This window comes from Babylonia areolata, chromosome 24 (assembly GCF_041734735.1).
Source record: "Babylonia areolata isolate BAREFJ2019XMU chromosome 24, ASM4173473v1, whole genome shotgun sequence".
Classification (NCBI taxonomy): Eukaryota; Metazoa; Mollusca; class Gastropoda; order Neogastropoda; family Buccinidae; genus Babylonia; species Babylonia areolata.
This window is the reverse complement of record NC_134899.1, coordinates 33381621-33409357: the sequence shown is the minus strand read 5'-3', so window position 1 is coordinate 33409357 and position 27737 is coordinate 33381621. Positions and strand designations below refer to the sequence as shown.

The 27737-nt window shown below is 41.2% G+C and overlaps 1 protein-coding gene across 1 annotated transcript in view; it reads right to left on the bottom strand.

Moving 5' to 3' along the window:
• Window positions 1-5358: 5358 nt before the first annotated feature.
• The window catches only part of LOC143298618 (uncharacterized), a 37010-nt gene continuing 14631 nt past the window's right edge, over window positions 5359-27737 (bottom strand). The window contains exons 6-16 of the mRNA XM_076611499.1: window positions 27382-27567; window positions 23525-23566; window positions 22761-22856; window positions 21561-21778; window positions 20703-20836; window positions 19942-20135; window positions 15090-15295; window positions 9737-9982; window positions 8882-9104; window positions 6958-7140; window positions 5359-5667 (exon numbers count right to left, since the gene is read on the bottom strand). Of these exons, the coding sequence (XP_076467614.1) occupies window positions 5359-5667; window positions 6958-7140; window positions 8882-9104; window positions 9737-9982; window positions 15090-15295; window positions 19942-20135; window positions 20703-20836; window positions 21561-21778; window positions 22761-22856; window positions 23525-23566; window positions 27382-27567 (2037 nt within the window). The remainder of the gene's footprint in view (window positions 5668-6957; window positions 7141-8881; window positions 9105-9736; window positions 9983-15089; window positions 15296-19941; window positions 20136-20702; window positions 20837-21560; window positions 21779-22760; window positions 22857-23524; window positions 23567-27381; window positions 27568-27737) is intronic.

Sequence of the window (27737 nt, the reverse complement as noted above, 5' to 3'; positions counted from 1 at the left end):
AAGTTCGGCTGCCCAGAGACCCTAATCCAGCTGATTGCGTCATATAATTAGGCTTCATTTTTTATTTTTTTTGTGCCCATCCCAGAGGTGCAATATTGTTTTAAACAAGATGACTGGAAAGAACGGAATTTTTCCTATTTTTATGCCTAATTTGGTGTCAACTGACAAAGTATTTGCAGAGAAAATGTCAATGTTAAAGTTTACCACGGACAAACAGACACACAGGCACAGACACACACACACACACACACACACACACACACACACACACACACAGACAACCGAACACCGGGTTAAAACATAGACTCACTTTGTTTACACAAGTGAGTCAAAAAGAAACTTCATTTAGTAACTGTGATTCAGTATGAGTGATTGAATCTTCAAGGTGGTCCGTTGTCCTTTTGTGTGTGCACGCTTAAGTGTGTGTATGTGTGCGTGAGTTGTTGGGGAGCGGGGGGATCGGGGGATTGAGGGGTGGGGGGGTGGGGGGGGGGGTGAGAAAGAGGGATGGAGGGAAAAAGGGTGAGTGCGTTGCATGAGCTTGCGGGTACGTGCATGTTTTACTTGCGGATACGTACATGTTTTGCTTGTGGGTACGTACATGTTTTGCTTGCCTGCACAGTACTGCGTGCATGTTTTACTTGCGGGTACGTGCATGTTTTGCTTGTGGGTACGTACATGTTTTGCTTGCGTGCACAGTATGTGTATGTTTTACTTGCCGGTACGTACATGTTTTGCTTGCGAGTACGTGCATGTTTTGCTTGCGGGTACGTGCGTGTTTTGCTTACGAGTACGTGCATGTTTTGCTCATGGGTATGTGTATGTTGTGCTTAGGAATACATGTATGTTTTGCTTGCAGGTCAATGCATGTTTATGTGTGGTGAGAAGGCCGAGAGGTGAGATGGTGGTGAGAGATGCTGCCCGGTGTGCCATGAGTTTCCCGCGGCAGAATGGTGCTCGCGATTGTTTGTACTGCCCCCATGTCCGAAGGGCTTCATTGCTGAATGGACATTAAAATAATTTTCATTGTCATCGTCATTGTCATTCGATCTCTCTCCCTCTCTCTCTCAACTTCTTCATTGCTTCTACAATTACTTAAACGGTGTTATTTCTACTGCTTTTCCTTAATATGTGCATGTTTTTTTCAAATTCAAATTTTATAGCTTGATCATTTTCATGTCATTTATTCTCTCTCTCTCTCTCTCTCTCTCTCTCTCTCTCTCTCTCTCTCTCTCCGAGTCTCTCTTTCTGTGTTCTCTCACTTAATCTGTCTGTCTCTCCGAGTCCAGTCTCTCCCTCTCCGACTGAGTCTTTCTCTCTCTCTTTCTGTGTTCTCTCACTTAATCTGTCCGTCACTCACTTCATTAATCACTCACACAGACGAATAACCAGAATATCAAACATTGCAGTGGTTTATTGGCTTGGAATGTTCTTTGACATCGATTTCATACTTCAAAATTATAACTCAGTTGTGTGGCGGCAGCACCCGGGACCGGCACCGTGATAAGCCAATCAGTATCTTTGATATTTCCATCTGCGAACACTTTGACGAAACGCTGAACTCCAGACACTAAAGTTAGTTTGTGGGCAGATATAAAGATCCATTCAACGCATCCACAATATAACTCACAGCACATCACAGAGTGATCTCTCATATTTTTTACTTGGCAAACGTCAAGTCGATGAGCGAAAGCAAGGGAAGCCACTCTTCGATTATAAGCATTGGGATGAATATCGGGTTGCTTCCCCCTACGACGACCCAAAGTCTGAACACGCGCACACACACACACACACACACACACACACACACATTTTCTTCTTCAGCGCAGTTGTCTTTATGTTTGCAAAGTTCTTATCAATTCTGTGACACGTCCGAAACCGAACACTTCAGTAAAAGAAAAGTACAAGTGCCTGTCAAAAATAGCAGTGTAGCTGACACACGAGGAAAAAATTCAGCTTTCAGGTCACAAACCCTTTGTCAATTTGTAGTTAATTTCAAGGGAGCGGGTGCAGAATAAAGGGATGAGAGGGACTCACTCAGCAAACAAAGGGGTGAGAGGGACAGCATCACAATTATCACGAAAGGGAGGGGAATGAGTGGGGTGTGTTGGCGTGTAAAAAACAACAAAAAACAGAGAGAGAGAGAGAGAGAGAGAGAGAGAGAGAGAGAGAGAGAGAGAGAGATGGACTGATAGATAATTTCAACAATAGTTGTTTCTCAAAAAGGCGTCATTGTGTTCGGACAAATCCTTATACGCTATACCACATCTGTTGATGGTGCTGCCATAATGTACTGTGTCCAGCAGTCGTCCATTATGTTTTACAGCAATGTGCCGTTTTAGTTTTTAATGCCCTGTGCCTTTTCAATGGTCTTTTGTTCATGTTGCTAGATCAACCAATAATGCAAACATCTTCAGTGCACCAAACAAACACGGCTATTTTGCCACCTTCTTTTTGTTAAAAGGAGGATGGTGAGTCAAAATATGTTTCTTTCTTTAACTAAAATAGAAAAAGAAAGAAAGAAAGAAAGAAGAAGAAGAAGAAGAAACAAAACCAGGGAGAACGACAGGAATAGGGTGCAAACCATGCCCCTCACCCCCGCTCCCCCTCCCTCCCCAAAAAAGTTTTTAGAAATTATACTCGAAAATATTCTCCGGTCACGTCCGAGGGAAAAAAATGAAACGAAAACGAAACGAAACGAATTTTCATTTCACCAGGGTAGTGGAGAAAGCACATCTGCTTAGTAACACCCAGCCCTCAAGGGCAAAACAACAAACGAGTATTCAAAAACACACACCCTGAAAACAGGAACAAAAATAAGACATATACGAAAAGAAAAAACGTAAATGAAAGGAATGGTAAGACCTATTTATGTACAAAAACTGACACACTTCACGTTAAAATAAAGGAAGGCACAGAAGAACTTGAAGAGGAAGAAATGGACTCTGGCACAACATGTACATGGACGAAGAAAACAATATAACTAGGTAACAACTGAAGACGGCGAAAAGAAACAGAAGGAAGGTGAACAGGAGAAAGAGTACAAGACCACGAGGAGTCTGATGACCATGATGTAAAAACTGTGTTCTGAAAGTGTTGGTTGGTTCGGTTCTATTCCAAGAGAGAGGGGAGCAGACAGGGGGATATAGGATCAACTAATGATGCACACACTCACTTGCTCTCCTCACACCAATAGCAGGGCCACATGGAGTGGTACAATACACACTAAGCAGTTCACCCTACTTAGCAAAAGCAACACACACTAAGGCAGCACACACTGCCTACTTCAAGTACTTCCTACAAGCAGCACACAGTGAAAACTTCACCCTACACCTAAAGCAGCACCTACAAGCAGCATCTACAAGCAGCACACCTGGAACACAAAACACAAAACCAAAACCCAGGTCAGGTAAAATCTCAAAATATCCTGACATCACTGACATGAAAGGCCTATACCCTCTCAGCACCTTTCATCACATGCCCACCAGTATGCACTCTTCTCACACATAGATCTACGTGTGGTAAAATAAGCTTCATTAAGCTTACCTGCCACCAACAGTGACATACCATACTGTGCACTATACCTATGACTGACCAATACAACCCAGAGTGTTCAACTCATGTTACCCATCACACAATAAAACTGTGTGTTATCATGACCAAACAAATCTCCTCTTTGCCTTCATAAAGTGTCCCACTGACACAAGTACATGTAAGGAAATCATTACTTCCAACATATCTCTGGTAAACAGCAATCAATGTGCAACAACATAGCACTGACCCTCAGTGCTGTCATAGTTTACCAACTCATTAATCACATTAAAATGTGCTTTCCCACTTTGTCTGAACAAAGTAAACCACTGACACATAGCACAACACCTACACATGTTACCACAACAACCAACAAATCAAACATGTGTTCCACAACACTTGCTGTTACCCCCATGTGCACACACATGAAAAACCCTCATTACACATTGACAGTGTGTTAGCCTATAGATCTGTTCATTTCACATTTAAGTGACGCAAACTACTATATACAAAACAAAAGTAATACATCAAAAATACAGAACAAGATATCTGTAACAAAACAGAAGAGGGGGAGGGAGGGGGGGGGGGTGACTCAAAAGATATAGGCCAGTACTTCCCTCCACACATTAACCCCTTTACTTTCCACAAGCCATAAGATCAACTTAAACTGGCTGTTCACTGACACAATACATAGTTTCCCAACACAACTAAATTATCAACACAACATAAAACTATTACAAGTCATGTACTCACAGCCCAACAGGGATTTCCTTATTCCTCACATCACTGATCAGTCAGTCACCCTGTGTCAGTGTTCAGTTCTTCTGGGAGACAGCTAAGAACTGGGTGTGCTGACTGGTTTTATCCCTTCCCACAACATACTGTGCATACCAATGCAAGCTACAACACTCACTCCCCCAACTTGTTGAACTGAAATAACCAGTCTTTGCTTGTCCTAATGACGCTACGTGAATGACTGAGAGATTCACTGCTTAATCCCGATTCATCCAATTCAACAGATTGATCTGATTTGCTACAATTCAGCCCACTTGTTTCTACACACATTCTGTGACAACAAGTTCACCCGTTTACGTCGTAAAGAGATTGGGGAGACAGAAGGGGAGGTATGACTTGAAAGACAGACCGCCTTACTGGGATTTCCGACATGCCGACACTAGCATGTTTTGAACACCCCAACACGGGGATTGCGGCAGACATCACATAACCGCACGTGTTTCAACGGCTAGGATCGGTGACGCGGTGTCACGGACCAAAGGCGCTGACTAGGGAGTAGGAGTGAGGAGGGGGGTGGAAGGAAGGAGGGTTGTGCGGTGTTGGCGCGACCTCAAAGACTGGACTTTGGACGGGAGCGGGAAGGGAGATAAGAAGGGGTTGGGGGCAGGGGGGCTGGGGGGGGGGGGGGGGGGGGGGGGGGCGGTGTAGAGATGGGGTGGGAAGGGAGACAGAGTGTGGGTGGTGGGGGTCACACTGCCGGCACACTATAACAATGATGATGGCAGAAGAATCTGATGATGATGATGATGATGACGATAACGATAATGAAAAAGGAAGAAAACGCAGAAGAAGAAGAAGATGAAGATGATGATGATGATGATGACATCAGCCTGGCCTGGTTGGCTGACCAGCACAGATGACTTTTTTTTTTAGTGAGGAGGAGTTGTGCAGTCCTTTCCCCACTCTCTCACCTACCGACGCTCACAGTCCCACAGATGATCCAGAACAAAAAACAAACAGAAAAATGCAAAAAAAAAAAAACCCAACAAAAAAACTCAACCAATTCTGACGCAATAGGCGTCAGTCAGACTATTACCCGAAAGCTAAGATGGTAATGAAAATGAGGGAAGACACGGTCAGAAAGATGGACAGGGAGTAAAACAGGAACCGATCGAAAGTGACGGCAACTTCCTTCCATGACATCTTTTCCTGTACTGACAAGGAGGCATCGTGCTCTTCGGGGTCCGACAGTCTGGTGTGCAGGCTTGGGTTGGAAGATTTCACCTTGGGGTTGAAGATTTCGTTGTGCGCTACATCACTGGAGAGGGAAGTCGAGATGGTGGTGGTGGAAACGGCTTGGCTGCGCTCTCTTGCAGAGAAGGGAGGGTGAACCGGCATTATCTGCACAAGTTGGTTTGATAAGTCAACTCGAGCAGCATGTGATGATGATGACGATTATGATGACGGCGACGATGACGATGACGATGATGTAATAATAATAATAATCCGATGAAGAAGAGGAAGAAGAAGAAGAAACAACTTGAAAGCATCAGCTGATGTGAGGAAGTGGTAACTGTTACATACTGATGACTGTGAAGATTGTGGCACTTATCTGCTGGTGGCAGCTCCTGTCGGAGTATTTGGGGACAACTTGTTAACTACTACCCCACATTGCCCTCTTTACCCACATATTCGATGCTTTTATAGGCATTATTCAAAACAATGAATTGGTTGGATGGAAAGTGAGTTACTCCAAAAGTGCATGTTTGATACTTGTTTTCTTTCTGTGCTGGTTTTAACAGTGGACATCAATCTAAGAGAAAGTGAAACAAAACAAAGTGCTTTAATCTGTAAAGGTAACACGTTAAAAAATAAAACCCGTTAGTCTGATAGACAGACAGACAGACAAATTGATGTAGAATATCGAGCTCGTCTTGATGATATAAGAAAAAAAAAAAAACCCAGTTACCTTTGGCATTCCCTGTGTTACATTTCAGACATCAGCCAAATGCATAGATGTGTATCTTGACCGAAACATAACTGTAACTGACACAACTCTGCTGATATCAGATAACAAAAGACAACAAGATCCAATCCTCCAAGGAACTGTTGACTGAGGAGCCAGACACAGGGGAAGCCAGTACAAAAAAAAGAAGAAAAAAAGATGAACTAACAACATCACAGAATGGATGAGAAAACCATTTGTAGAGACCAAGACTGACAAACAGCCGACAAACCTGGAGGGATCAGTACAGCGCCGCAATTACTTTTAACAGGGTCAAGAGAGAATGTTTAGGAGAAGAGAATATTTCTGAGAGAAAACAACCCCCCCAAAAAACAAAACAAAAAAAAAAAAAAACCAAAAGAAAACAAACAAAAAACCAAAAAAACAACAACAAAAAAAACAACAACAACAACAATAAAAAAAAACCCAACAAATAAAGATACACTGTTTTCTCTAAAACGTTTTGATTCTGGATAATTATTAACAAATCATTGATTTACATCTGTCATATCTTACTTGGTATGACATGGCAGTTTCATTCACATCTTTCAGTATCGTACCTGTTTCAAACACCTTCATTTACATCTCTCAGTATCTTACCTGGTATTGCAGGACTTCGATTCACAACGCTCAATTTCGTGCCTGTTCCCTGGAAACACCTTCATCGACACCTCTCAGTATCTTACCTGGTCCTTCCAGGGTATCTTGCACATCAGACGCTGCATCTGGAGAGCTATGGAACGTGTGCGAGGTCCCGGTGCTTTCTTCTCGTCATCCCTGTGGTGCAGGTTGAGAATCCACACGGACATCACCACACCCACAGCTGTCTGGGCCAGCAGCACATTCAGGTACATGGCCAGGATGGATACCTGCAATGTGAATCAAATAAAATATTTATATTACCTTTTTTAGAAAATAATTTCTTTCATTTCTCTTCTTCAGATTGTCAGTTTTCTATGTCAGATCCACCAAACAAGTGTATTTCAGAAGATAAAAGAGTGACTTTTGGTGAAGCAAGGGAATGAAATCACAGACAGAAAACACTGATGAAAAACAACAACAACAAAACAACAACCCCAAAACATGAACGAAATAAGTACATAAGTATTTTAGGATTTTAGGTGGTATCCCATCAAGGTGTCGGGCTTTTCCAGGCTCTGTTTGATTGCTGACTTACTTCACTTTTGGTTCAGGAGGCAAGTGAGGCAGTACTTCTATAGTGGTTCTTTGGGTCATGTTTTTTTTAATCACTCATTTAACCAAACGAAGGTGGCCTGTTCAGCAGCTGCTTAGAGGTGGTAATTTCATTAACTATGTGTGTCTGCTTTTCTGTTACAATTGTACCAGCAGATGGGCTGGAGTCATGGTATGTGTTCTTGGACCAAAAACTGTGACATGAAGAACCTTGGTTTTCTGTGTACTCTTTCAACTCTTTCAGCTGCTTAGCTGCCTTACATTGTTTGGCACTGGACCTGCACTTTCCAGCAGACGTGCCTGTGTTGGTCATGCTTTGACAATTCATCCTGTGACCTTATTTTGTTTCCCATTAAAACCCTGATGTTTCATTACAGGGTAAATGAGATCGTAGACTGGTGGTTGACGGCATGTTGATACTCGACAGATCAGTTGTTTTCATGCTAAGATCTCTGTATGACCAAATCTCTGTTTAACTCTGTCACACACATTGTCATCCTCTCTTCTGGCTTCTGATCGATGTGTAAAAAAAAAAGTACCCTGCTGAGCTGTAGGGTTCTGAATCAGGGATTATTTTTCTGACTGATTATCCAGTTTCCTTCCTTAATTTAATTTTTGGTGAGAGTTGCATATGCTCTCAGTCTGATGGTAGTTCTCACGACTGATACACAGGACAGTAGTACATATAGTCTGTCCGACAGTCAGCATCTCTCATTGCTCTGGTGATGCATCCATCCCCAATGTCGCATCATACTGTGATGATGTCAGCAATCCAGTGCCAGTGCTTTGAGCAGGAATGCATCAAGTATACTTCATGGATATCAGTCAACTTGAGGACGGTATTTGTCACAGAAAGCACTTCTTGTGTACACACTGGCTACAGAGGTTGTCCATTGGAAGTATCCTGCTAACTCCATGACAACCTACAACATATTTTCTTGGCGTTAGTTCCCTTGTTTCGTTGTTGTTAAAGTCCCCAGTGAGCAAGAGTTTACTTTTCTTGGAAACATAGTGGACTGAATCACAAAGCTTCTCACAGAATGACTCCTTGATGCAGCAAATCATTGTGGACTCTTCTGAGCTGATGAGAGTTAGGTGGCTCACTTTTCCAGGACTGTTCATGACACCTGAACGCAGTTCTTGATGCCCTCTGGCAGTGACTTCAGTTTCCAGGGTAATTTCTTGTTTCTGATTACTATTTTATGGTTCACGAAAGTTAAAGGAGTCCGAAAATATAGGTCAGATTTATCATGAGACGACAGAAAGAAACAAACAAAGAAGCAACGAAACACAAAATTGATAGATGAGAGAGAAACAGATAAAAGCCTGATTAAAAATATCTCTAATTGCACTGTGGGGTAAGAAGAGGGTAGGGTAGGGGTAGGACAGCCACTTAAATCTCCGGTTCACACTCACACTGTTGGAGGTTTTGGGCATCTGGTCGGACACAATGGTGAGGTAGACAGCAAAAGCCAGCAGCACCGTGATGCACGTGCCCATCTTCTCGCCACTGTCAGCTGGCAAAGCGAACACCAGTGTCGCCGTCAGAGACAGGAACAACACGGGCAGAATGATGGAGATGATGTAATACGTCGACTTCCTTTTCAAGGTGAGTTGGAAACCAATCCTGGACTTTTGGCTGATGAAAAAAAACAAACACACACACACACACACACACACACACACACACACACACACACACAGACACACACACACACACACACACACACACACACACACACACACACACACACATATATATATATATATATGTAGAGAGAGAGGGAGAGCGAGATATATATATATATATATATATATATATATATATATATATATATATATATATATATTCATACATATATGTCCATGGAACTAACCCTTCACAACAGGAGAGAAGTATATTTCCCTTCAGTTCTCCGGGAAATCATTAATGTGTAATGACAGGATACCAATATCCTTCCTTCCCTATCCGTGGGTAAAGAATTGGGATGTGTATCCTTCTCTTCACATCTAGAGATGCATAGTCCTCCCTCCATCTCTGTTGTTAACGACTGGAGTTGCTACCCTTCTGTTCACATCCGTTGGTAACAAGAAAAAAAATATACACTCTTTCCTCCATACCTATATCACAATATCTGCATGTGCGTGCTCTGTTGTTAACAACTGGAGCTGCTACCCTTCCTTTCACAACTACGAGTAACAAGAAAAAACAACAACACCCTTTCCTCCATATCTATGATCACACTATCTGCATGTGCGTGCCCCACTTACTCGCTGTTGGCTTCTAGCGTGGTGATGAAGGAGACGAGGTCCCAGGTGCCTGAGGGACTGTAGTAGTCCAGGTTGGTGGAGTAGCTGGGGTGGGCCAAGAGATCTATCTCATGGTGTCTGGACACCAGGGTGGTGAAAATGATGGTGCACACCTGAGTGTCAAATGGGTAATAGGTGACGTCGATGTCACAGGAGGTATGGTACACCCCTCCAGGTAACCACCTGACTGTTCCAGAATTGATCACACTGGAAATGATAAAAGAATTACACTGTTACCACAGAAAATAGCTATCGTTTACATGGATTAAAAGTTGAATTCAGTCAGTAATTACCATGACTGTATGAATGTTAATTTTTTTTCTTTGATGGATGTAGGAGACTTTGTAATCAGATCACTGAATGAAAGTTTTAAAAGTGAGTAAACAAGAAGAAATGATCTATTCCAAAGAAGAAGATACATCAAGAGGATAGATACAGCATAGTTTTGTTAAACGTTGTTTATATTATAGGATCAGCATACATATATAATAGCACAACGTCAGCTCTGCTTAAATTCAAACATGTTTCATTCAATGGTTGATATATTGGCGATAATTTGAAAACACTGTTCGGTATTTAGTATTTCATAGAATAAAATGAGCATGTTTCAGGCTTATCAGTCTCAACAGGCTTTGAAAAATCATTCAGTTCTGTACACTGGACACTCATAAACAATGTTCTAAACGCCTTTGGGTTTGGTGAAGATTTTGTGTAAGTAGATATGTACCGTTTATAAAGATATAAAATCATAGTTATAGAAAGTGATAAAGCAGGGGATACCGAATCTTTGGCTTGTAAGACTAGGAAAGATGGCGGTATTAAAGGCATTGGTATATGGAAAACTATTCAAGGTTATTCAGTTTGCTAATGGTACAACATTCACTTTACATGGGGATGAAGAATCGTACGAAACGGTATTCGAAACACTCAAAGCATTTGAATTATTTTCAGGGTTAAATCGTACTACGATAAAACATTGTGCTTGGGGCTAATAAGAACTTTAAAAGACTCAGTATCTTCCAGAAACTAAGATAAAATGAAAATGAAGCGGAACCCCCAAAATATATTAAAAAATAAAGAATAAAAGAGACAAAACTGAAATGGTTTCAAACTAGAATTTGTGCATATGATTTTAGATACAAACAAAGTTATGAATAAAATAGGTATTACAAACAGTGACAAGTGTAATCTCTGTAAAAATGAAACTGATTCCGTACAACACCGTTCATGGTTTTATCAATTCTTTCAGATTTTTTTTTAAAGTACTGGACAATGTTTTGAAGGACAAATCCGAAAACTTCTCACAATTAAAGTTAACTAAACATAGAACTTGTACTATGATGAAATGATGACATTACAAAAACAGATGAAATGAATCATTCGATCATATCATTATTTTTTGCGAAACATGTTGTCTAAAGTTGCAGTTCAGATAAAATCAGTCCACGCGTTGAGCAGTTTATAAAGAAACATTTATAAAGTAGAAAAATATGTGCATTCATTAGAAACGTTACCAACTTTTACAGGGAAATAACATCCATAAATGAGTTTTCTTGAAAAGCATAACTCATGATAATGCAAATATCATAAATGCATAAATGAGGGGGTGGGGGAGGAGGGGTTGGGATGGAGTTTTAAGGGGGATATAAAGAGAAAGGATAAACTATAACAATGGAATCAGCAGTAATTCATAAACATATGTGAAATAACAATTTTCAACATGAACAACAACAAAGTAAAATTGAGTATCGGTAAATCGCATCACAGAAACAGTTCTATTCGACTATGTAACAGCGATTCAGCAATTTCGAATAATAGAAATTGACTGGATATTGTCTCTTTTATGTTTTGTTCTGAAATTTTTGTAACCTTACATGTATTTGGAAGTAACCTGACAATTCTTTGACACTGAAACAAAATATGATTTCGTGTGATCTGTTTACCACAGACACAATAAACGTTTTTACTAAACTTTGTCTTGAAAGCATTGAGTCTTATACGAGACACCAGAGATATTACCAGTCTATGATAATACGATGAATAGTCCATCATTATTTTTTGTGTAATTTCAGTGATAAACCCCTTTTCCTTTGGGTAAGAAATCCTGTCAACTTTACTGGCTTGGCATCTGCTCCATATTGAAGGCTTGGGGAGTCTGCAACATTCTGAAACTGATTGTTGTATAGGAATTCCAAAGTATTCTCTATTCTTTATGCACCCATTTTTGGTGCTTTGTCAGCCATTTTCATTTCCTTTGATGCCAATATGAGAGGGTGCCCAGCAAAATTCTATGTTTATACCTTTGGCTGAGAAAATGTGCAACAAATAATGTATTTCAAAAAAAAATAATAAGGTCTGACCGGGTTTTTATATTAATTGATTCTAATGCTTTTAACACTGATTTTGAGTCAACCAGGAAAACTACTTTGAATATAGCTACTGGGAGATTCATCAGATATTCGCAAGCATTATAGCTGCTAATTCAGCTGTAAATATAGATAGCTTACTTCCAAGATAAAAATTAATGATCTATCAATTTTAAGTGTAGGAATTACAAAAGCTGCACCGGTGTTTTTGTTTTCAAGCACTGAGCCATCTGACACTTGAGGGTGGTTTTGATATTTTTCATTGAAACGGGTGTTTACATCCACTTTCGTGATATTAATATTTTCATCTTTTTTTTTCTGATCACAATAGTTTATATCAAAAGCTGGTTTCTGTGTCTCCCATAATGGTATGGGTGTGGAAATATAGTCAGCTGCCACGTTTTTTATGTGTATTCCCGAGCTTTCAGTTAAGTCAGAAGTATATGTAGCTATTGTGATTTGATATGAAGTAGTGCTGGCCCTTTTGGGAAGTCTGTATCTGATCTAATTTTCAACTCCTCTCCAATATAGTTATCACTTGTGCTAGCTCTTATCATAAACTTTGATGTTGCAAGTTTCGATATTCACCCAGTGGTAGAATTCCAGCTTCACTGTATGTGTCCCAGTTTCATGCGTGACTTGGGACACCTAGTGCAAGTTTATACGCTTTACAATCAAAACTTTGTAACTTGTTTAGTAAGTATTTAGGAGCACTAAAGTACACTTCTTCACCATATCTAAGTTTTCAATGCGCTTGCGTGTGTGTATGCGTGTAATATGTATTGTGCGATGCTGTTGTTATGAACGGAATATGTTTGCTGATTCATGGAGGTAATCATACGGCTTTTCTTTTCCGTTGTTTTGTCACATACGTTAATACCTAGCAAAGCGTCACAAATTTCATACTGATAAATACAATACTGCGTGTCACTTATTCTCACTAACTCCTTTCTTGTTTTCAAGATCTGATGGGTGTGTTTTCACCTTGACATTTAAAAAGTGAATGAAATAATTATAAGAAAGTTCCAAAAAGTCCATAGACGTGTTAATGTGATTATTGCATTGAGAAACACAAAACGCAAGCACAATACAAGGCGTGTAAGATGACAGAGCTGGTTATGTTACGCTGAAACAATCAACAAAGAAAACCCCCATAGACACAGGACGATCGGTATGCTCTTCAGGCCTGAACAGCAGATTGTGTTTATGCAATAATCCGGCTTTTTTTTTTTTTTTTTTTTTATAATGTGGTGTGGTGTATATGGACCCCCCAAAAATTGCATATCAGGACGCCTTTTTGAAATAAAAACAAAACACAGCCGAAAGCAGTTATTCACTTGTCATTTATCATATAGTTTTCACCACAAAACTCACTGGCTAACAGGATAACAGCACACAACTGTCATTGAGTATACAGGTCACAATACACAATAACACAAGCTGACATTGTACATGTAGGATACACCTAAACGTTGACACTGAAAGTTACAACAAAAGTACAGTCAAGTCCCAAGAATGTGGCAGTAGACTCTTAATTTTGCCGCCCAAACACGATACACTTCAGGTATACAATGAAAGAGCGTATGAACGTCACTTTGTCTCTGTGTGACGACATGCATCCAAATAGTGCCCCCATGTTCATTTGTAATGATATGAACCCCTAATCTCGGTGTTGTTAGTTCTTGCAGCGTTTGGAGTGAAACAAGGCCTGACTAAGCGCGTTAGGTTACACTGCGGGTCAGGCATCTGATTAGCAGATAGGGTGTAGCGGACATGGGTTTGTATAAACGTATTGACGCCTCCTTGAGCAACTGAATTAAACTGAATTTACTCAAGACACTGCAGCCATTGAAAACATGTATTTGAAGTGTTGTATTCAGCTGATACAGACTGATATCATTTACACAGTCAGTGGGTGTCTGCCTAGAAACATGGTTTGTGAAAGTCATCAGTTGGGAAATAGCATTCTGTATTTGAAACAGCTCGGTTGAAATCTGGCATTCCCGGCCGTCAGGAATGCATGGCAATGATAACAAATGATCGTTTAAGATCTGGTTTTGGTGGTTAATTTCAGACATCGTGGCTAAAAGAGTTCTGAATCAGGTCCTTTACTCGGGCATCTAAAAATTAGTAGCCATGAAATTATATCATCATGGTGTTGAAACGTCTTACAGAAACATGCTCAAGTTTCATGGGAGTTTTTACAAAATTGTGTCCAAGTTGTATGGAAGCTGCAACACGATGATACTCGCGCTTCAAGAATAGTCGTAAAAGAGATGTAATTTTCTTCTTCTTCTTCTTCTTCTACGTTCGTGGGCTGCAACTCCCACGTTCATTCGTATGTACACGAGTGGGCTTTTACGTGTATGACCGTTTTTACCCCGCCATACAGGCAGCCATACTCCTTTTTCGAGGGTGTGCATGCTGAGTATGTTCTTGTTTCCATAACCCACCGAACGCAGACATAGATTACAGGATCTTTAATGTGCGCATTTTATCTTCTGCGTGAGTATACACACGAAGGGGGTACAGGCACAAGCAGGTCTGCACATGTGTTGACCTGGGAGATCGGAAAAATCTACACCCTTTACCCACCAGGCGCCGTTACCGAAATTCGAACCCGGGACCCTCAGATTGAAAGTCCAACGCTTTAAATACTCGGCTGCTGCGCCCGTCAGAGATGAACTCGAATTCCAGCATCGGTGCTGAAGATAAAGCATAGAGTACAATATGGAATTTGGGGTACATTCATACAAAATCTGTTATGGCAGTAAAAAAGGGATTTGAGAGAGAGAGAGAGAGACAGACAGACAAACAGACAGACAGACAGACAGACAGAGACATACAAACGGTGGCACAGACAGGCAGAGAAGATGTGGAAGAGAGAAGAGAGACAAGGAAAGACTGAGAAACAGACAAAGGACAGACGGACTGAGGTGAGAACTCACTATAAATACTGACGATCGAAGCCGAGTTCATTCAGGTTTTCCACAGAGTTGGAGATGGTGACGTCAGGTACCCAGACGTACTTTTGCGGGTAGGCGAAGTACTCGGTGTTATTGTAGGATGCTTTGTTCCAGGTTAGACGGTGGTCTGTCCAGCTCAAGTACAGTTTGGCAGAAAAGGCTAGGGACTGGTCAATCTCGTTCAGTTCCTATTCACAGCAAACACAGATCATCCAGCTCTAATGCTCTGCTAACGGCTCCAGAAACTTCAGGAACCTCACATGAAATGATTGATGATGTAGTGCAAAGAACGAGCAGGTTAGTCAATGTTCTTTCCAAAAGCACACAGACAAACGCATGTTGATCCATGTTGTTATGTCACAATTCTATCTGATGTCTCAGAGGAAACGTGCCGCGCGCAAAGCACGAGCTACCTCCACTTCATGTCCCACACGTGGGCAAGCTTTCCGGGACCGGATTGGCCTCACCAGTCACCTCCGGACCAGTCGCAAGTCCATCTGCCTTTGAAGTCGTGGTCGTCTTCGGATCCGAAGGAAGAACAAGATGGAATGTCGCAATAGTGACATAACAGAGCGGTCACACCTGTGTTATGACAGATGGCGATGAAATTCTCTCTCCCTCTCTAGTATACATATAAAAATGTACTCATACTTTCTGCACATGTGCATTCTGTATATATGTTTCTGAACTGGTTCCACCAGTGTTTGATTTAGTAGTAGTAGTAGCAGTGGTCGTAGCAGTAGTAGTAGCAACAGCAGCAGTAATAGCAGTAGCAGAAGTAATATATACTTCATTCTTCTGTGCTCTGTATTCTAGTCCAAGCATCTCCTATTCGAAAACAAAAAGCTGGTGAGGTGAATGACGTAAGAAGCTTCAGTGAAGGGGATCAGAATGGACAAAACACAAACCAAAAAACCAACCAACCAACCAACAAAAAACAAACAACAACAACAACAACAAAAACCAAGCATTAAACGAAAAACCCCTAGCATTAATTACAGATTAATTTCCCTTTTTTACTATCTGCACCAGAGACATGCAAAATAAATATAACTTCCATGCTTAGTAAAAGAAGTTCCTGTTTGAACAAAAAATGATAAAAAAATGACTGCTCTTGTTGTTGTGTCAGAATATCAGATCAAAGTGCCAAGTTTAGAGAATAAAAAAAAAAATATATATAACAGTAAATTCAGTTTGCATATACTTTGGTTTCTTTTTTTATTTTTTTGTGCCCATCCCAGAGGTGCAATATTGTTTTAAACAAGATGACTGAAAAGAACTGAATTTTTCCTATTTTTATTCCAAATTTGGAGTCAACTGACAAAGCATATGCAGAGAAAATGGCAATGTTAAAGTTTACCACACACACACACACACACGCGCGCAGACAACCGAACACCGGGTTAAAACATAGACTCACTTTGTTTACACAAGTGAGTCAAAAACCAAACCAATAAATCAACAACAACAACAAACAACAACAACGACAACGCTTCATTTTTTTCCCACCCCATTCTTGGGACTGGAGGATAGTGACGAGGAGCAATCACTGTTGCTACAGTCTTTACATATGTATTCTCTCTTGTCTAAACAAATCATACCGTCAAACCCTTTCTACTTCAGCAAAGATATCTAATGAATGACATTTCAATGAGGCAGTTGAATAATGAATGGATTCTCTGAAATTTGCAGGTGTCATGGCGGGTGTCAAGTATTTGTAGATAATTTTATGACACTTGACTGTTACTAACCTGATTCACGCTTTGTTTGAACGAATACATCTTTCAAACTGATATCATTATTATTATTATTTTTTTAAATTATATATATATACAAAACGGTATAGCAGACAAAAAAAACAACAAAAAAAAAGAAAAAAAAAGAAGAAAAAAAAAAGAGTTTTGCGAATATTGGGTTGCTACAACTAAACCAGCTTGAGGTTATTTCTAGCGGATCAAATAGAAAACATGCAAAGCTATACATGTGAGTGGATGAAAAATGTCTTGTACTGGGCTGATGAACATGTCTCATATTTTAATCATTCTTATGTTATTTTTATAAGTAAAGGAAATTTCCGTGTTTTCTCAAACACAAATAAAATCGTAGTGCTACCAGGAAGACGAAAACATGATAGGAATGGAACAGGATTGTTTCTTCCAGTGCTACGTTTTCTTGTTTATGTGCTTCACGACTGAACTGGTTCAACAGGTCAATGGAATATATCAAAAACAATCTCAAGAGGGAGGTAAAGCTTTTCGGTGTATTTCAACAACACCAACCCCTCCCCCCCCCCTTAGTTTTCTCCCCTTTCAAAACACCCCTTTTTTGCCTTTCGTTCTGATTGTACTGTCAACCGAAATATATGAAATAACTGCATTACTTAATATTATCATTTCTATAGGAGGGGGAGCGGGGGGGACGAGGGGGGAGAGGTGGTGACGGGTGTTTGCACGTCCACACGCGCGAGTGTGCGGGTGGGTGAGTTGGTACGAATAGAATAGAATAGAATAGAATAGAATAGAATAGATTTTATTGTCATGAAACCGTAAGGTTTATAAGACACAAGTGCAATGGTAAATGAATGAACGAATGAAAAACACACAATTTATCAATCAGTTAATGCGGTAAATTGCAGCAGCATTCATACACAAATTTTCCTAATCTTGTTTGTATATATTCATCATCTGTTAGCATCACCTGACTGGGAATATGTCCTGTGTTATTCGAATTTTGAATATCCTTTAAAAATTGTTGCCTTAAGGTTTTATATTTAATACAATGATCAAGAAGATGGATTTCGTCTTCCAGGATGTTATACTTGTTGCACAATCTGTCTTCTTGTGGAATATTTAAATATCTACCTTTAGGTCATGCGCGCTTATTCTGAGTTTCGTTAAAGCTTGTCTGTGTTTTGTATCTGATATATTTAAAAGATAGGTTTCAGTTTTGTACTCTGCTACAATCGTATTGAAAAATTTTAGCTTTAATGTTTTTTCTCTTTTCTCTTTCCAGTATTTCGTGTGTGTGTGTGTGTGTGTGTGTGTGTGTGTGTGTGTGTGTGTGTGTGTGTGTGTGTGTGTGTGTGTGTGTGTGTGTGTGTGTGTGTGTGTGTGTGTGTGTGTGTGTGTGTGTGTGTGTGTGTGTGTGTGTGTGTGTGTGTGTGTGTGTGTGTGTGTGTGTGTGTGTGTGTGTGTGTGTGTGTGTTAGAATGTATAAATATGTATGTGAGAGATTTTTTTTATATATTTTTTTACACGGACTGTTTTATGAAGAAATGTTGCAGTTTGTTTACTCAGTTGTCCATCTGTTGTGCTTTTGTTGTTGTTGATGAGTTGTGTGTGCACGCGCGCTCGCGCGCGCGCGCGCCCGCAAGTGTGTGTGTGTGTGTGTGCTAGTGTATGTGGGTGGTTTGGAGGTGTGAGTTTTTTTTTTTTTTTTTTTTTTTTAAATACGTACATTTTTACATTTTCAGGTTTAATTTCTTAAATGTAATAATGTACATACGTTTATACTAGAAATGTTTGATGAATATTGCTTTATCATGTGATGTTGTAGCCTGTGTGTTTCAATTGTTGTCATTCGTGTGTGTGTGTGTGTGTGTGTGTGTGTGTGTGTGTGTGTGTGTGTGTGTGTGTGTGTGTGTGTGTGTGTGTGTGAACGTTTGTTTCATCTTTCTAGTTTTGATTTGTGTGTGTAATGTGGGGTGTTTCTTCAGGGAAATGCTTAGCAGGAACTTTTATTTTATTTTATTATATATATATATGTGTGTGTATATGTATATGTATGTATGTATAAATATATATATATATATATATGTGTGTGTGTGTGTGTGTGTGTGTGTGTGTGTGTGTGTGTGTGTGTGTGTGTGTATTTTTTATATGTAATGTCGCAGTAGTTTGCATTATTTGATTGTTGATCTGCGTTCGTGTGTGTATTGTGCCTGTAGGTGCGTGTATGTGTGTGTGTCACTAAGTGAGTGCGTGAGTAATGTGTTTGGGTATGCGGCTTGTGTTCGTTGGTGCATGAGTGCGTGAGTGCGCGCGCGCGCGCGCGTGTGCGTGTATGTGTGTGTGTGTGCGCACGTTGTGTGTTTTGTGTGTTTGTATGTATGTATGTATGTATGTATGTATGTATGTATGTATGTATGTATATACCTACGTATATATGCATGCGTATGCGTGCTTGTGTTCTTTCAATTTCAATTGTCTACTTTGTTGTTGTTGTTATCATTAAAAAACAAACAAAACCTGTTGCATTTCTTGATTTAATCAACTGACATGACCTATTTTAATTGTTCCCTCTCACCTATGTTTCAGATTATATGCATATGTTTGTGTGGGGATGTTTAAGTGAATGGGTTTTTTTGGTTTTTTTTTGTTTTTGAGTGTGTGTTTTTTTAGTGCTATTGTAAAGCGCATAGAGCTTCAAGAATATGCGCTATAGCAAGAAGTCTTAACAAATAAATAAAATAGTAAAAACAAGACTTTTATCGTTTCCTTTTTGACATAGAAATGTCTATCTTTGATGTGCCATTAAATCAACAAATCTCTACAATATTTCAAACATATACAAAGCAAGAAAAAATAACAATGACAACAACAAAAGCAACAAGGAAAAGATTATAAAAGTTAGAACGACCTATTAAATAGATATACAAGACGGCGGCAACAACAAAACCATAAAACAACTGTGGTAGAAACAAAACAAAAACAGAATGACAACAAGAAAAATAACAACAACAACAACAGGGACAAGAACAACGATGACAAACATGTTTTACTTCTACAAAATCGTCATGTTTGGACTCAACGAAAATTGCATTTTTTTTCCTCACCTGAATTGAGGTCAACCATATGCCCATATACACGGAGGTTGGTGTGGTGTCGTCAACGAAAGGACGCAAGTTGACCTCGTAGGAAGAAAAGAGACTGGTCACCAAAGTCTGCAGGTTACTGTAAGTGGCCCCTTCCACACCACCTTTCAGCAGCACGCTGACAGTCACCACAAGCACCGAGAACCTACCCAGTGCTGTCATGATGTCACAGATGGCTTCAACAGCACCAGCTCGATGATCCTTTCAGCTTCTGAACCCGTCACCAATACCAGTTGGTCTAAAGACTGACTCCAGTAGTAGTTCAGAAATAATGTGAAAAAAGAGCACTGTGAAAACTAAATTGTCAAAGAAATGAGAAATGAATGATACGATTTTAGTCCATCAGTTGGTGGTTAGCATGTTGCTGTATTAAAAAGATCTGTACCAGTGTTTTAGGATGTCAGAAGTTATCGACAGATGCTGTTTATAACGCAGAAATTTCCTGTAAGAAAAAGCTTCTTTTATTTTTAATTATTTTTTTTTCTCCGATCAATCTTTCTTTTTGCGCTCGGGTTCCGGTTCGAGTTCGTGTGGGCTGACGTAAAATTTCTCTCTCCTCATTTTTAACAATAATTTTCTATTTTTTCGTTCAGCAAACCCCAAACTATTCAAAAATAATTCAGAGAAGATGTATCGATTTCAAACAATGTGTTAAGGACATTTTCAACCGGATTAGCTCTGTTTGCAAACGAAATTAGCTACAAGGCTTGTAAGCTGTTTACAAACGAACTCAGAGAAGAGCTCAGCCATAAAACTTCTCAAGACTTTCTTTAGCAGCATTCCATCATCAAAGCTCATGCTTCGCCCTTCGCCTGTGCCCTCACTGTTGGACTGGTGAATATGTGTTCCTGGACTTCTTCAATCGCACAAACACAAGATTTTGACTGTGAGTACACCTATTTTGTTTCTCTTGGACATATCCCTTATTCAAATGGTCATTCTGTCCACGCCATCACTGGTGACATTATCATCAACCTGCATCAACCACCACCATGTCTAAACGATGTTGTCCTGGCCCTGACCCGTGCTGTGCTTGTCTCTGCATCCATCACTCATGATATTCTACACAACCCTAACACTTTGCTGCCTCCTGGTGATCGTCCCTGCTACTCGCACAATGAATTGGCACATGGCAACTAGTCCTCTCAGCACCTCTCATGGCTCGAACATACCAAGTGCAAATAACTCTTCTGTTGCCCCCTGTGGGATTTGTGACAGAACTGTGGGTTGGGATGACCGCAGCGTGGAATGTGAGACTTGAGGGAGGTGGTTCCATGCATCCTGCGAGAACATTGATACTCATACCTATACTGAGGTTGGAGCTTCTGATGTTAGCTGGCATTGTGAACTTTGCCAATCACCAAATTACAGCACTGTGGCCTTCGACCTTCACGGTGTGGATCAGGAAGTATACAGACACAACTCTGCTGCAAACCACTCAGACTTTACCTTTCACTCAGATGACTCTTTTCACCCTCTCCACTGCTCTTCTCCGACTCGTCAGAATCAACAGAACAAAAATTCAAACCGCCCCCTCTGCATCCTGACTGTAAATGTCCAGTCAGTTGTCGGAAAAGTGCCTGAGATCAGCAACCTTCTCCAAAGTCTCCACCCGGACGTTGTCCTCGGCACAGAGACATGGCTGTGCCCAGAAATTGCCTCCAACGAGATCTTCCCTCCTACATTCAAAATCGTCAGGAAGGATCGAAACAGGAATGGAGGAGGCGTCCTCATTGCAGTCGCCGACAACCTTGTCAGCATGGAGGAGCCCAGCCTTGACAGGCCTGACTGTGCGATCCTGTGGGCCAAAATCAAGCTCAAGGGCAGAGGCATTTGCTGATCGGCAGCTACTACCGCCCACCCGACAGCGACACTACAAGCCTGAAGGAGGTGACAGAGTCAGCAAGATCTGCAAGTGGGGCAGGCAATGCCATCGTCGTACTTGGCGGTGATTTTAACTTCCCTGGATGGGATTGGAAGAAGGTGCTGAAGAAAGGGGCACCGTATACACGTCTACACCAGGAATTTAGGGACATTATCGATGACCTTGGCATAGACCAGATTGTTGAGAAGCCCACCAAGGGAGACAACATCCTCGACCTGCTGGTAACCAACCTTCCCAACATGTTCCCCCGTATCGAAATTGCACCCGGCCTCTCTGACCATGACATAGTGTATTCAGAGCTCCAGATCAACGCCGCCCGCGCCAATCAGACGGTGCGCCTTGTTCCCTACTACGGCAGAGCTGACTGGGACGGCCTCCGGAAGGCAGCACAGGAGCTCACCAACACCATCCTTCATACCCACTCCGACTCGCCGGATACTGAAGCGATCTGGACAGCCCTCAAAACAGGCATCGAGTGCGTTGAACCGTTCGTTCCGAACAAGAAGCTCGGCCAGAGGAGAAATCCACCATGGATAGACTACCAGACACTAAGGCTCATCAGACGCAGACACAGAATTCACAAGAAAGTGAAAAAAAAAAAAAAAAAATCCTGGCAGGTAAGACCTCTATGACGCATTCAAGTCACTCAAGAGACAGGTGCAGCAAAGACTCAGGAACCAGTACTGGAAATACATTCAAGGCATCATCTCTGAAGAGCAGCCAAAGCAGCCCATTCCTACAAAACACTTCTGGTCATTTATTAAATCCAGACAGAATGAAAACTCCGGTATCTCGCCCCTAAAAAAAGCAGGAAGACTGGTCACCAGTGACCCCCCCTAACCCCCCCCCCCCCCCCACAAAAAAAGAAAGAAAAAAAAAAGCCGAAATACTAAACCGCCAGTTCCAGTCTGCCTTCAGCAGTAAGGAACACTTCACTGATGAAGAGTTCAGGGTCAGATGTCCCATGCCACCACGTGACCCTCAGCAGCTCCTGTTAGAGCAGGTACACGTTACGACTGCCAGCGTCGAGAGACTCTTACGTAACCTCAACACTTCCAAGGCGTACGGCCCAGACGGGATCAGCCCCAAGTCTTGAGAAAGCTAGCGACGGAACTAGCCCCATCGCTCACGCTATTATACCAGGCATCCCTCGACTCGGGGTTGTCCCTGATGACTGGACGACTGCCGACGTGTGCCCTGTCTTCAAGAAGAGGGAGCGATATAATGCAGAGAATTACAGGCCCATCTCCCTGACAAGTATTCCGTGCAAGCTCCTGGAGCACATACTGGTCAGCGAGATCATGGCGTACTGCGAAGAGCACCAGATTCCGGAAGGGTGGCTCATGCGAAAAGCAGCTACTTGGCTTTCGTGGACGAAGTGTCTGAGGCCCTCGAACAGGGATACCAGGAGGACTTACTTGTCTTCGATTTCTCGAAGGCTTTCGACAAAGTAAGGCACAGCCTCATGACCCACAAGCTTCGGCACTACGGCATCAGCGGGAACATCAACACCTGGATCCAGAACTTACTCAGTGATAAGAAGCAGTCCGTAGTCGTCAATAGGTCCAGGTCAGAGCTTGCTCCAGTAGAGTCAGGAGACCCCCAGGGTTCCGTCCTTGGGCCGAGCCTGTTTCTACTCTACATTAACGACCTACCTACCGGACTGTCTACCAGGGCCAGGCTCTTCGCTGATGACACCGCCTGCCACAAAGACGTCAAGACAGCCGAAGACCAAGTGGATTTGCAAGCGGATGTGGACACACTAGTTTCCTGGGAACAGCACTGGATGATGTCTTTCAAACCCCAAAAATGCTCCATGACCCACCGCCGGACAACTCGGAAGCACAGTTACCAACTTCACGGCCACCCACTCCAGGAGGAGACCCAGGTCAAGTACCTCGGCGTCACACTCACCAAGGACCTGAAGTAGGCCCCGCATATTTACAGCATTACTAACAAGGCGAACCAGACACTAGGCTTTGTGCGCTGCAACATCAAGGTGCCCAGTAAAACCATCAAGACTGCAGCTTACAGGGCCCTCGTCCGCCCTACCCTTGAGTATGCCAGCTGCGTGTAGGACAGATACAAAAATGGTCAAAATGTCTGCAACAAAACCGTTCTTTTCACGATAAAATAGAATCAATCATACTGATCACGCTGATATAAACTTGACCGCTGTAGGTGGGCGGGAACATGATTAGATTTTTTATTTTTTAATAATTATTTCTCACACATTTGGCCATGAGAGAGCGCCTTACAAAGATCCGCAAGGCATGAGCAAGCGAGGGTTACGCAAGCGCGGTATGAGGGGTCGCCAGAGGAAAGCGTTTAGCGCGGTACAGTACTTGTGGCTGACAGCTGCCGCGCTGATGCTATCCTATAACTCCGTTAGTAGGTCACTGTGGCAGATGACAGATGCCGTACAGAAAATAAGAGAACTCTTTGGGGTCAAAAGGAAACAAAATTTTTGATTTCATCTATTACATACTAAATTGGTAGAAAACGCAAGTTTGCTTTTATGAATGTTTTACAGTTTCTTGCCAGTCCTGACATTTCATAAAGAATGAATTCGGTATTATACCGACTGCAAAGGTGAATTTACGAAGGCAGCATGGCATCATTTAGTTCGCAGGAACAATTATGTTGTCATTTTACGCAATGCACAACTTGGAAATACTTCATGTGTAGTATATGAATATCTCAATACCTGTTAACTAGGTTTGTTTCACTGAACAATGTCGGAGCACTGTCCAGACAATTAATTCAGAAAGCATGGAAGGCAGATGATGGCAAAATCGACCAACATCATGTCTTGATGTAAAAAGAACGGTATGAAATATATATTTTTCTTTGGAAATGAAGCGGTATTTGCAAATGTGGCTCACGAACCCTGCCGCAGTAGACACGTCGGTTTAGCATTGGAAAGAAAATGTATCTGGCTGGAGTATGAAGGTGGCAAAATGAAGTGCATCAGATAGTCATGAAGAGCAAGACTGCCTGGAAAATGAAAATGGGTCAGTCTCTAGAACTTTGTTGGAAATGGGGGTCTCTCAGTCTGATTCAGTATAAACATGTGTTTAGAATGATTATTCAAATGTTTCACATGTTATCAGGATTGCAATTCAGTAGAGAAATGTCTGCAACAATTTTGTGGGAATATGGTTTGTTCTTGTGTCTTAAATGTGTTGAAATTTTTTTTTTTTTTAAACATCCAAAATTTCGGCGCCATTTTGTGACATGGCAATGTGTCTAAACATGAAGTGGTCAGAAACAAATAAGTACAAACCTGATTAAAATCCAGTACATACAGACCTGATCTATATTCATTCGTTGTGATAATAAAACATTAATCATCAGTAAAAATGGTACATTAAGTTTGAAATATTACGCAAAAAACCCGCGTGACAGACGTAAACAACCCATTCCTCTTGACGTATTTTTATTCATTCAAAGGCAAGCACATTCATGAATACATACACGTTCTTTACTTGCAACAGGTGGTCAACACATCTACCTTCTGCAGCACATACTCATTTTCTGAAAAAAAAGGACTGTTCAACTATTTAAATGCAATCGACGTCGCATATTAATTTTCAGTTCCGCTTTTCTGTGTTACTTCAGTGCATGTAAATGACCCAATAAAAATATACATATAAACAAATTTAGAACTGTTTCCACATAAATCATGCGGATTCTTCGCGGGAAAGCGTAAATCGGTTTGACAAACACCCTTCAATCGTGTGTGTTTGAACACAGATTCAGAGAATGTGTTGTTTCCGACAGCGTGTGAGATGTTACACGGAAATCTCTGATATGTTCATTCGCACCCCGTGGTTGCTATATTAAAAACAACAACAACAGCAACAACAACAAAACTGTGTATGTTAATTTCGTCATTGTTATGGTTTGTTTGTACATTTATCTCTGATCCGATTAAGTTTAGACACAATCACTGTTTCTGACACATGGCGAGATGCGGTAATATACGGATACTGGTGTAAGATTTCGAACCAAGTCAACGCATGTAGTTCAGTAAGACTGTTTTCAGTTGAAGACTTGTTGCATCAAAAGTTCCAAACAAGAAAGTTCACAGTAGAAAATCGCCCCCTTAAATTACCTTGATTTTGGTTTTTGCTGTCTGGTGAAGTTTTATCACGAAATGATGTAAACTAGTTTATCAGTTCACAAGACAGACGAAGTGTGGAACGGAACACTGGGGAGAATTGATGTGAAAATGGAGTGCCTGCAGTGTTTCTGAAAAATAATTTCATCCAGGGTGGGCGAGTTAGTTTAGGTATTTTGGGTTCCATGTTACATACGTCATGAGGTTTTAGGTAATCATTAATAAAATACATAATTTTGCACAGGCTTTGTTTGAATGCATTGCATTGGCTAAGGATTGCGTGATATATTCATTACTATCATTACTATAAATCCAGTAATTCAAACATCTGCGTCGGGAAAGTTAGTTTAGGTAACTTGGATTCAATGTTACACGTGTTACAAGAAAGTTTTACATAATCATTAATAAAATTTATGATCCATTGTTATCATTATGATTATTATTTATACCCCACGCTAAATCGACGTCTACTGCACCAGGGTTCGTGAGTCACATTTGCAAATACCGCTTCATTTCCAAAGAAAAATATGTATTTCATACCGTTCTTTTCACATCGAGACATGATATTCAATTTTGCCATCATCTGCCCTCCATACTTTCCCAGTTTATTGTCTGGACATAGTGCCGATAATGTTCACTGAAACCGAAACGGGTTAACACATATTTAGATATTTATATTCTACACGTTAATAAGCGGAGCATGGAGTATATCCATGTTGTGCATTGTGTAAAATATCAACAAAATTGTACTTACGAACTAAATGATCCCGTGCTGCCTTCGTATATTCACCTTTGCAGTTGGTATAATACTGATTTCATTCTTTATGATATGTCATGAATGGTAGGAAACTGGAAAACATTCATAAAAGCGGATTTGCGACTTCTACCACTTCAGTATAAAATACATGAAATTGAAAATGTTTGTTTCCTTTTGATCCGAAAGAGCTCTGTTCCTAGCTTACTGTTCAGATTCAGTGACCTGCTCACAGATCAGTATCAGTGCGGCAGCAGTCAGTCACATGTACTGTACCCCGCTGAACGCTTTCCTCTGGCGACCCCTTATACCGCGCTTGCGTAACCTTCGCCTGTGCTTGCCTTGCGACCCTTTGTAAGGCGCTCTCGCACAGGCAGAAGTAATAAAAATATTCGATTCTGAACATTAAAAATCAAAATCTACGTATGTTCCCGCCCCCCTATAATGGCCAACTTTATATCAGTGTGATCAGTATGATTCATTCTATTTTATCGTAAAAAGAACGGTTTTGTTGCAGACATTTTGATCTAACGCAAATTTTAATCTAAATTTCCTGGCCTAGTGTGGGATCCCCACACCACTGAAGACATTAACACCATCGAAAAGGTGCAGCGTAGAGCAGCTCGCTGGGTCTCACACCGCTTCCGCCAAACCTCCAGTGTGGACGACATGCTCCTTGACCTGGAATGGCCAACGCTGCAAGCCAGACGGAAGCGTGCGAGACTCACCATTTTTTACAAGGTGCACAACGGCCTCGCACATGTTGACTCCAAACACCTTCCCTCTGTCAGCCGCCTCAGTCACAAAACGAGAAAGTCCCACCCCCTGCAATACGACATCCCATCCAACAGGACACAGTGCCGGCAAATGACATTCTTTCCTACAACCATCCCGGAATGGAACAACTTGCCAACTGAAGCCGCCACTGCGCCATCCCTGGCAGCCTTCCAGGCCAGGGTGACCAACCTCTGATCAGATTCAAACAACAGCCATCT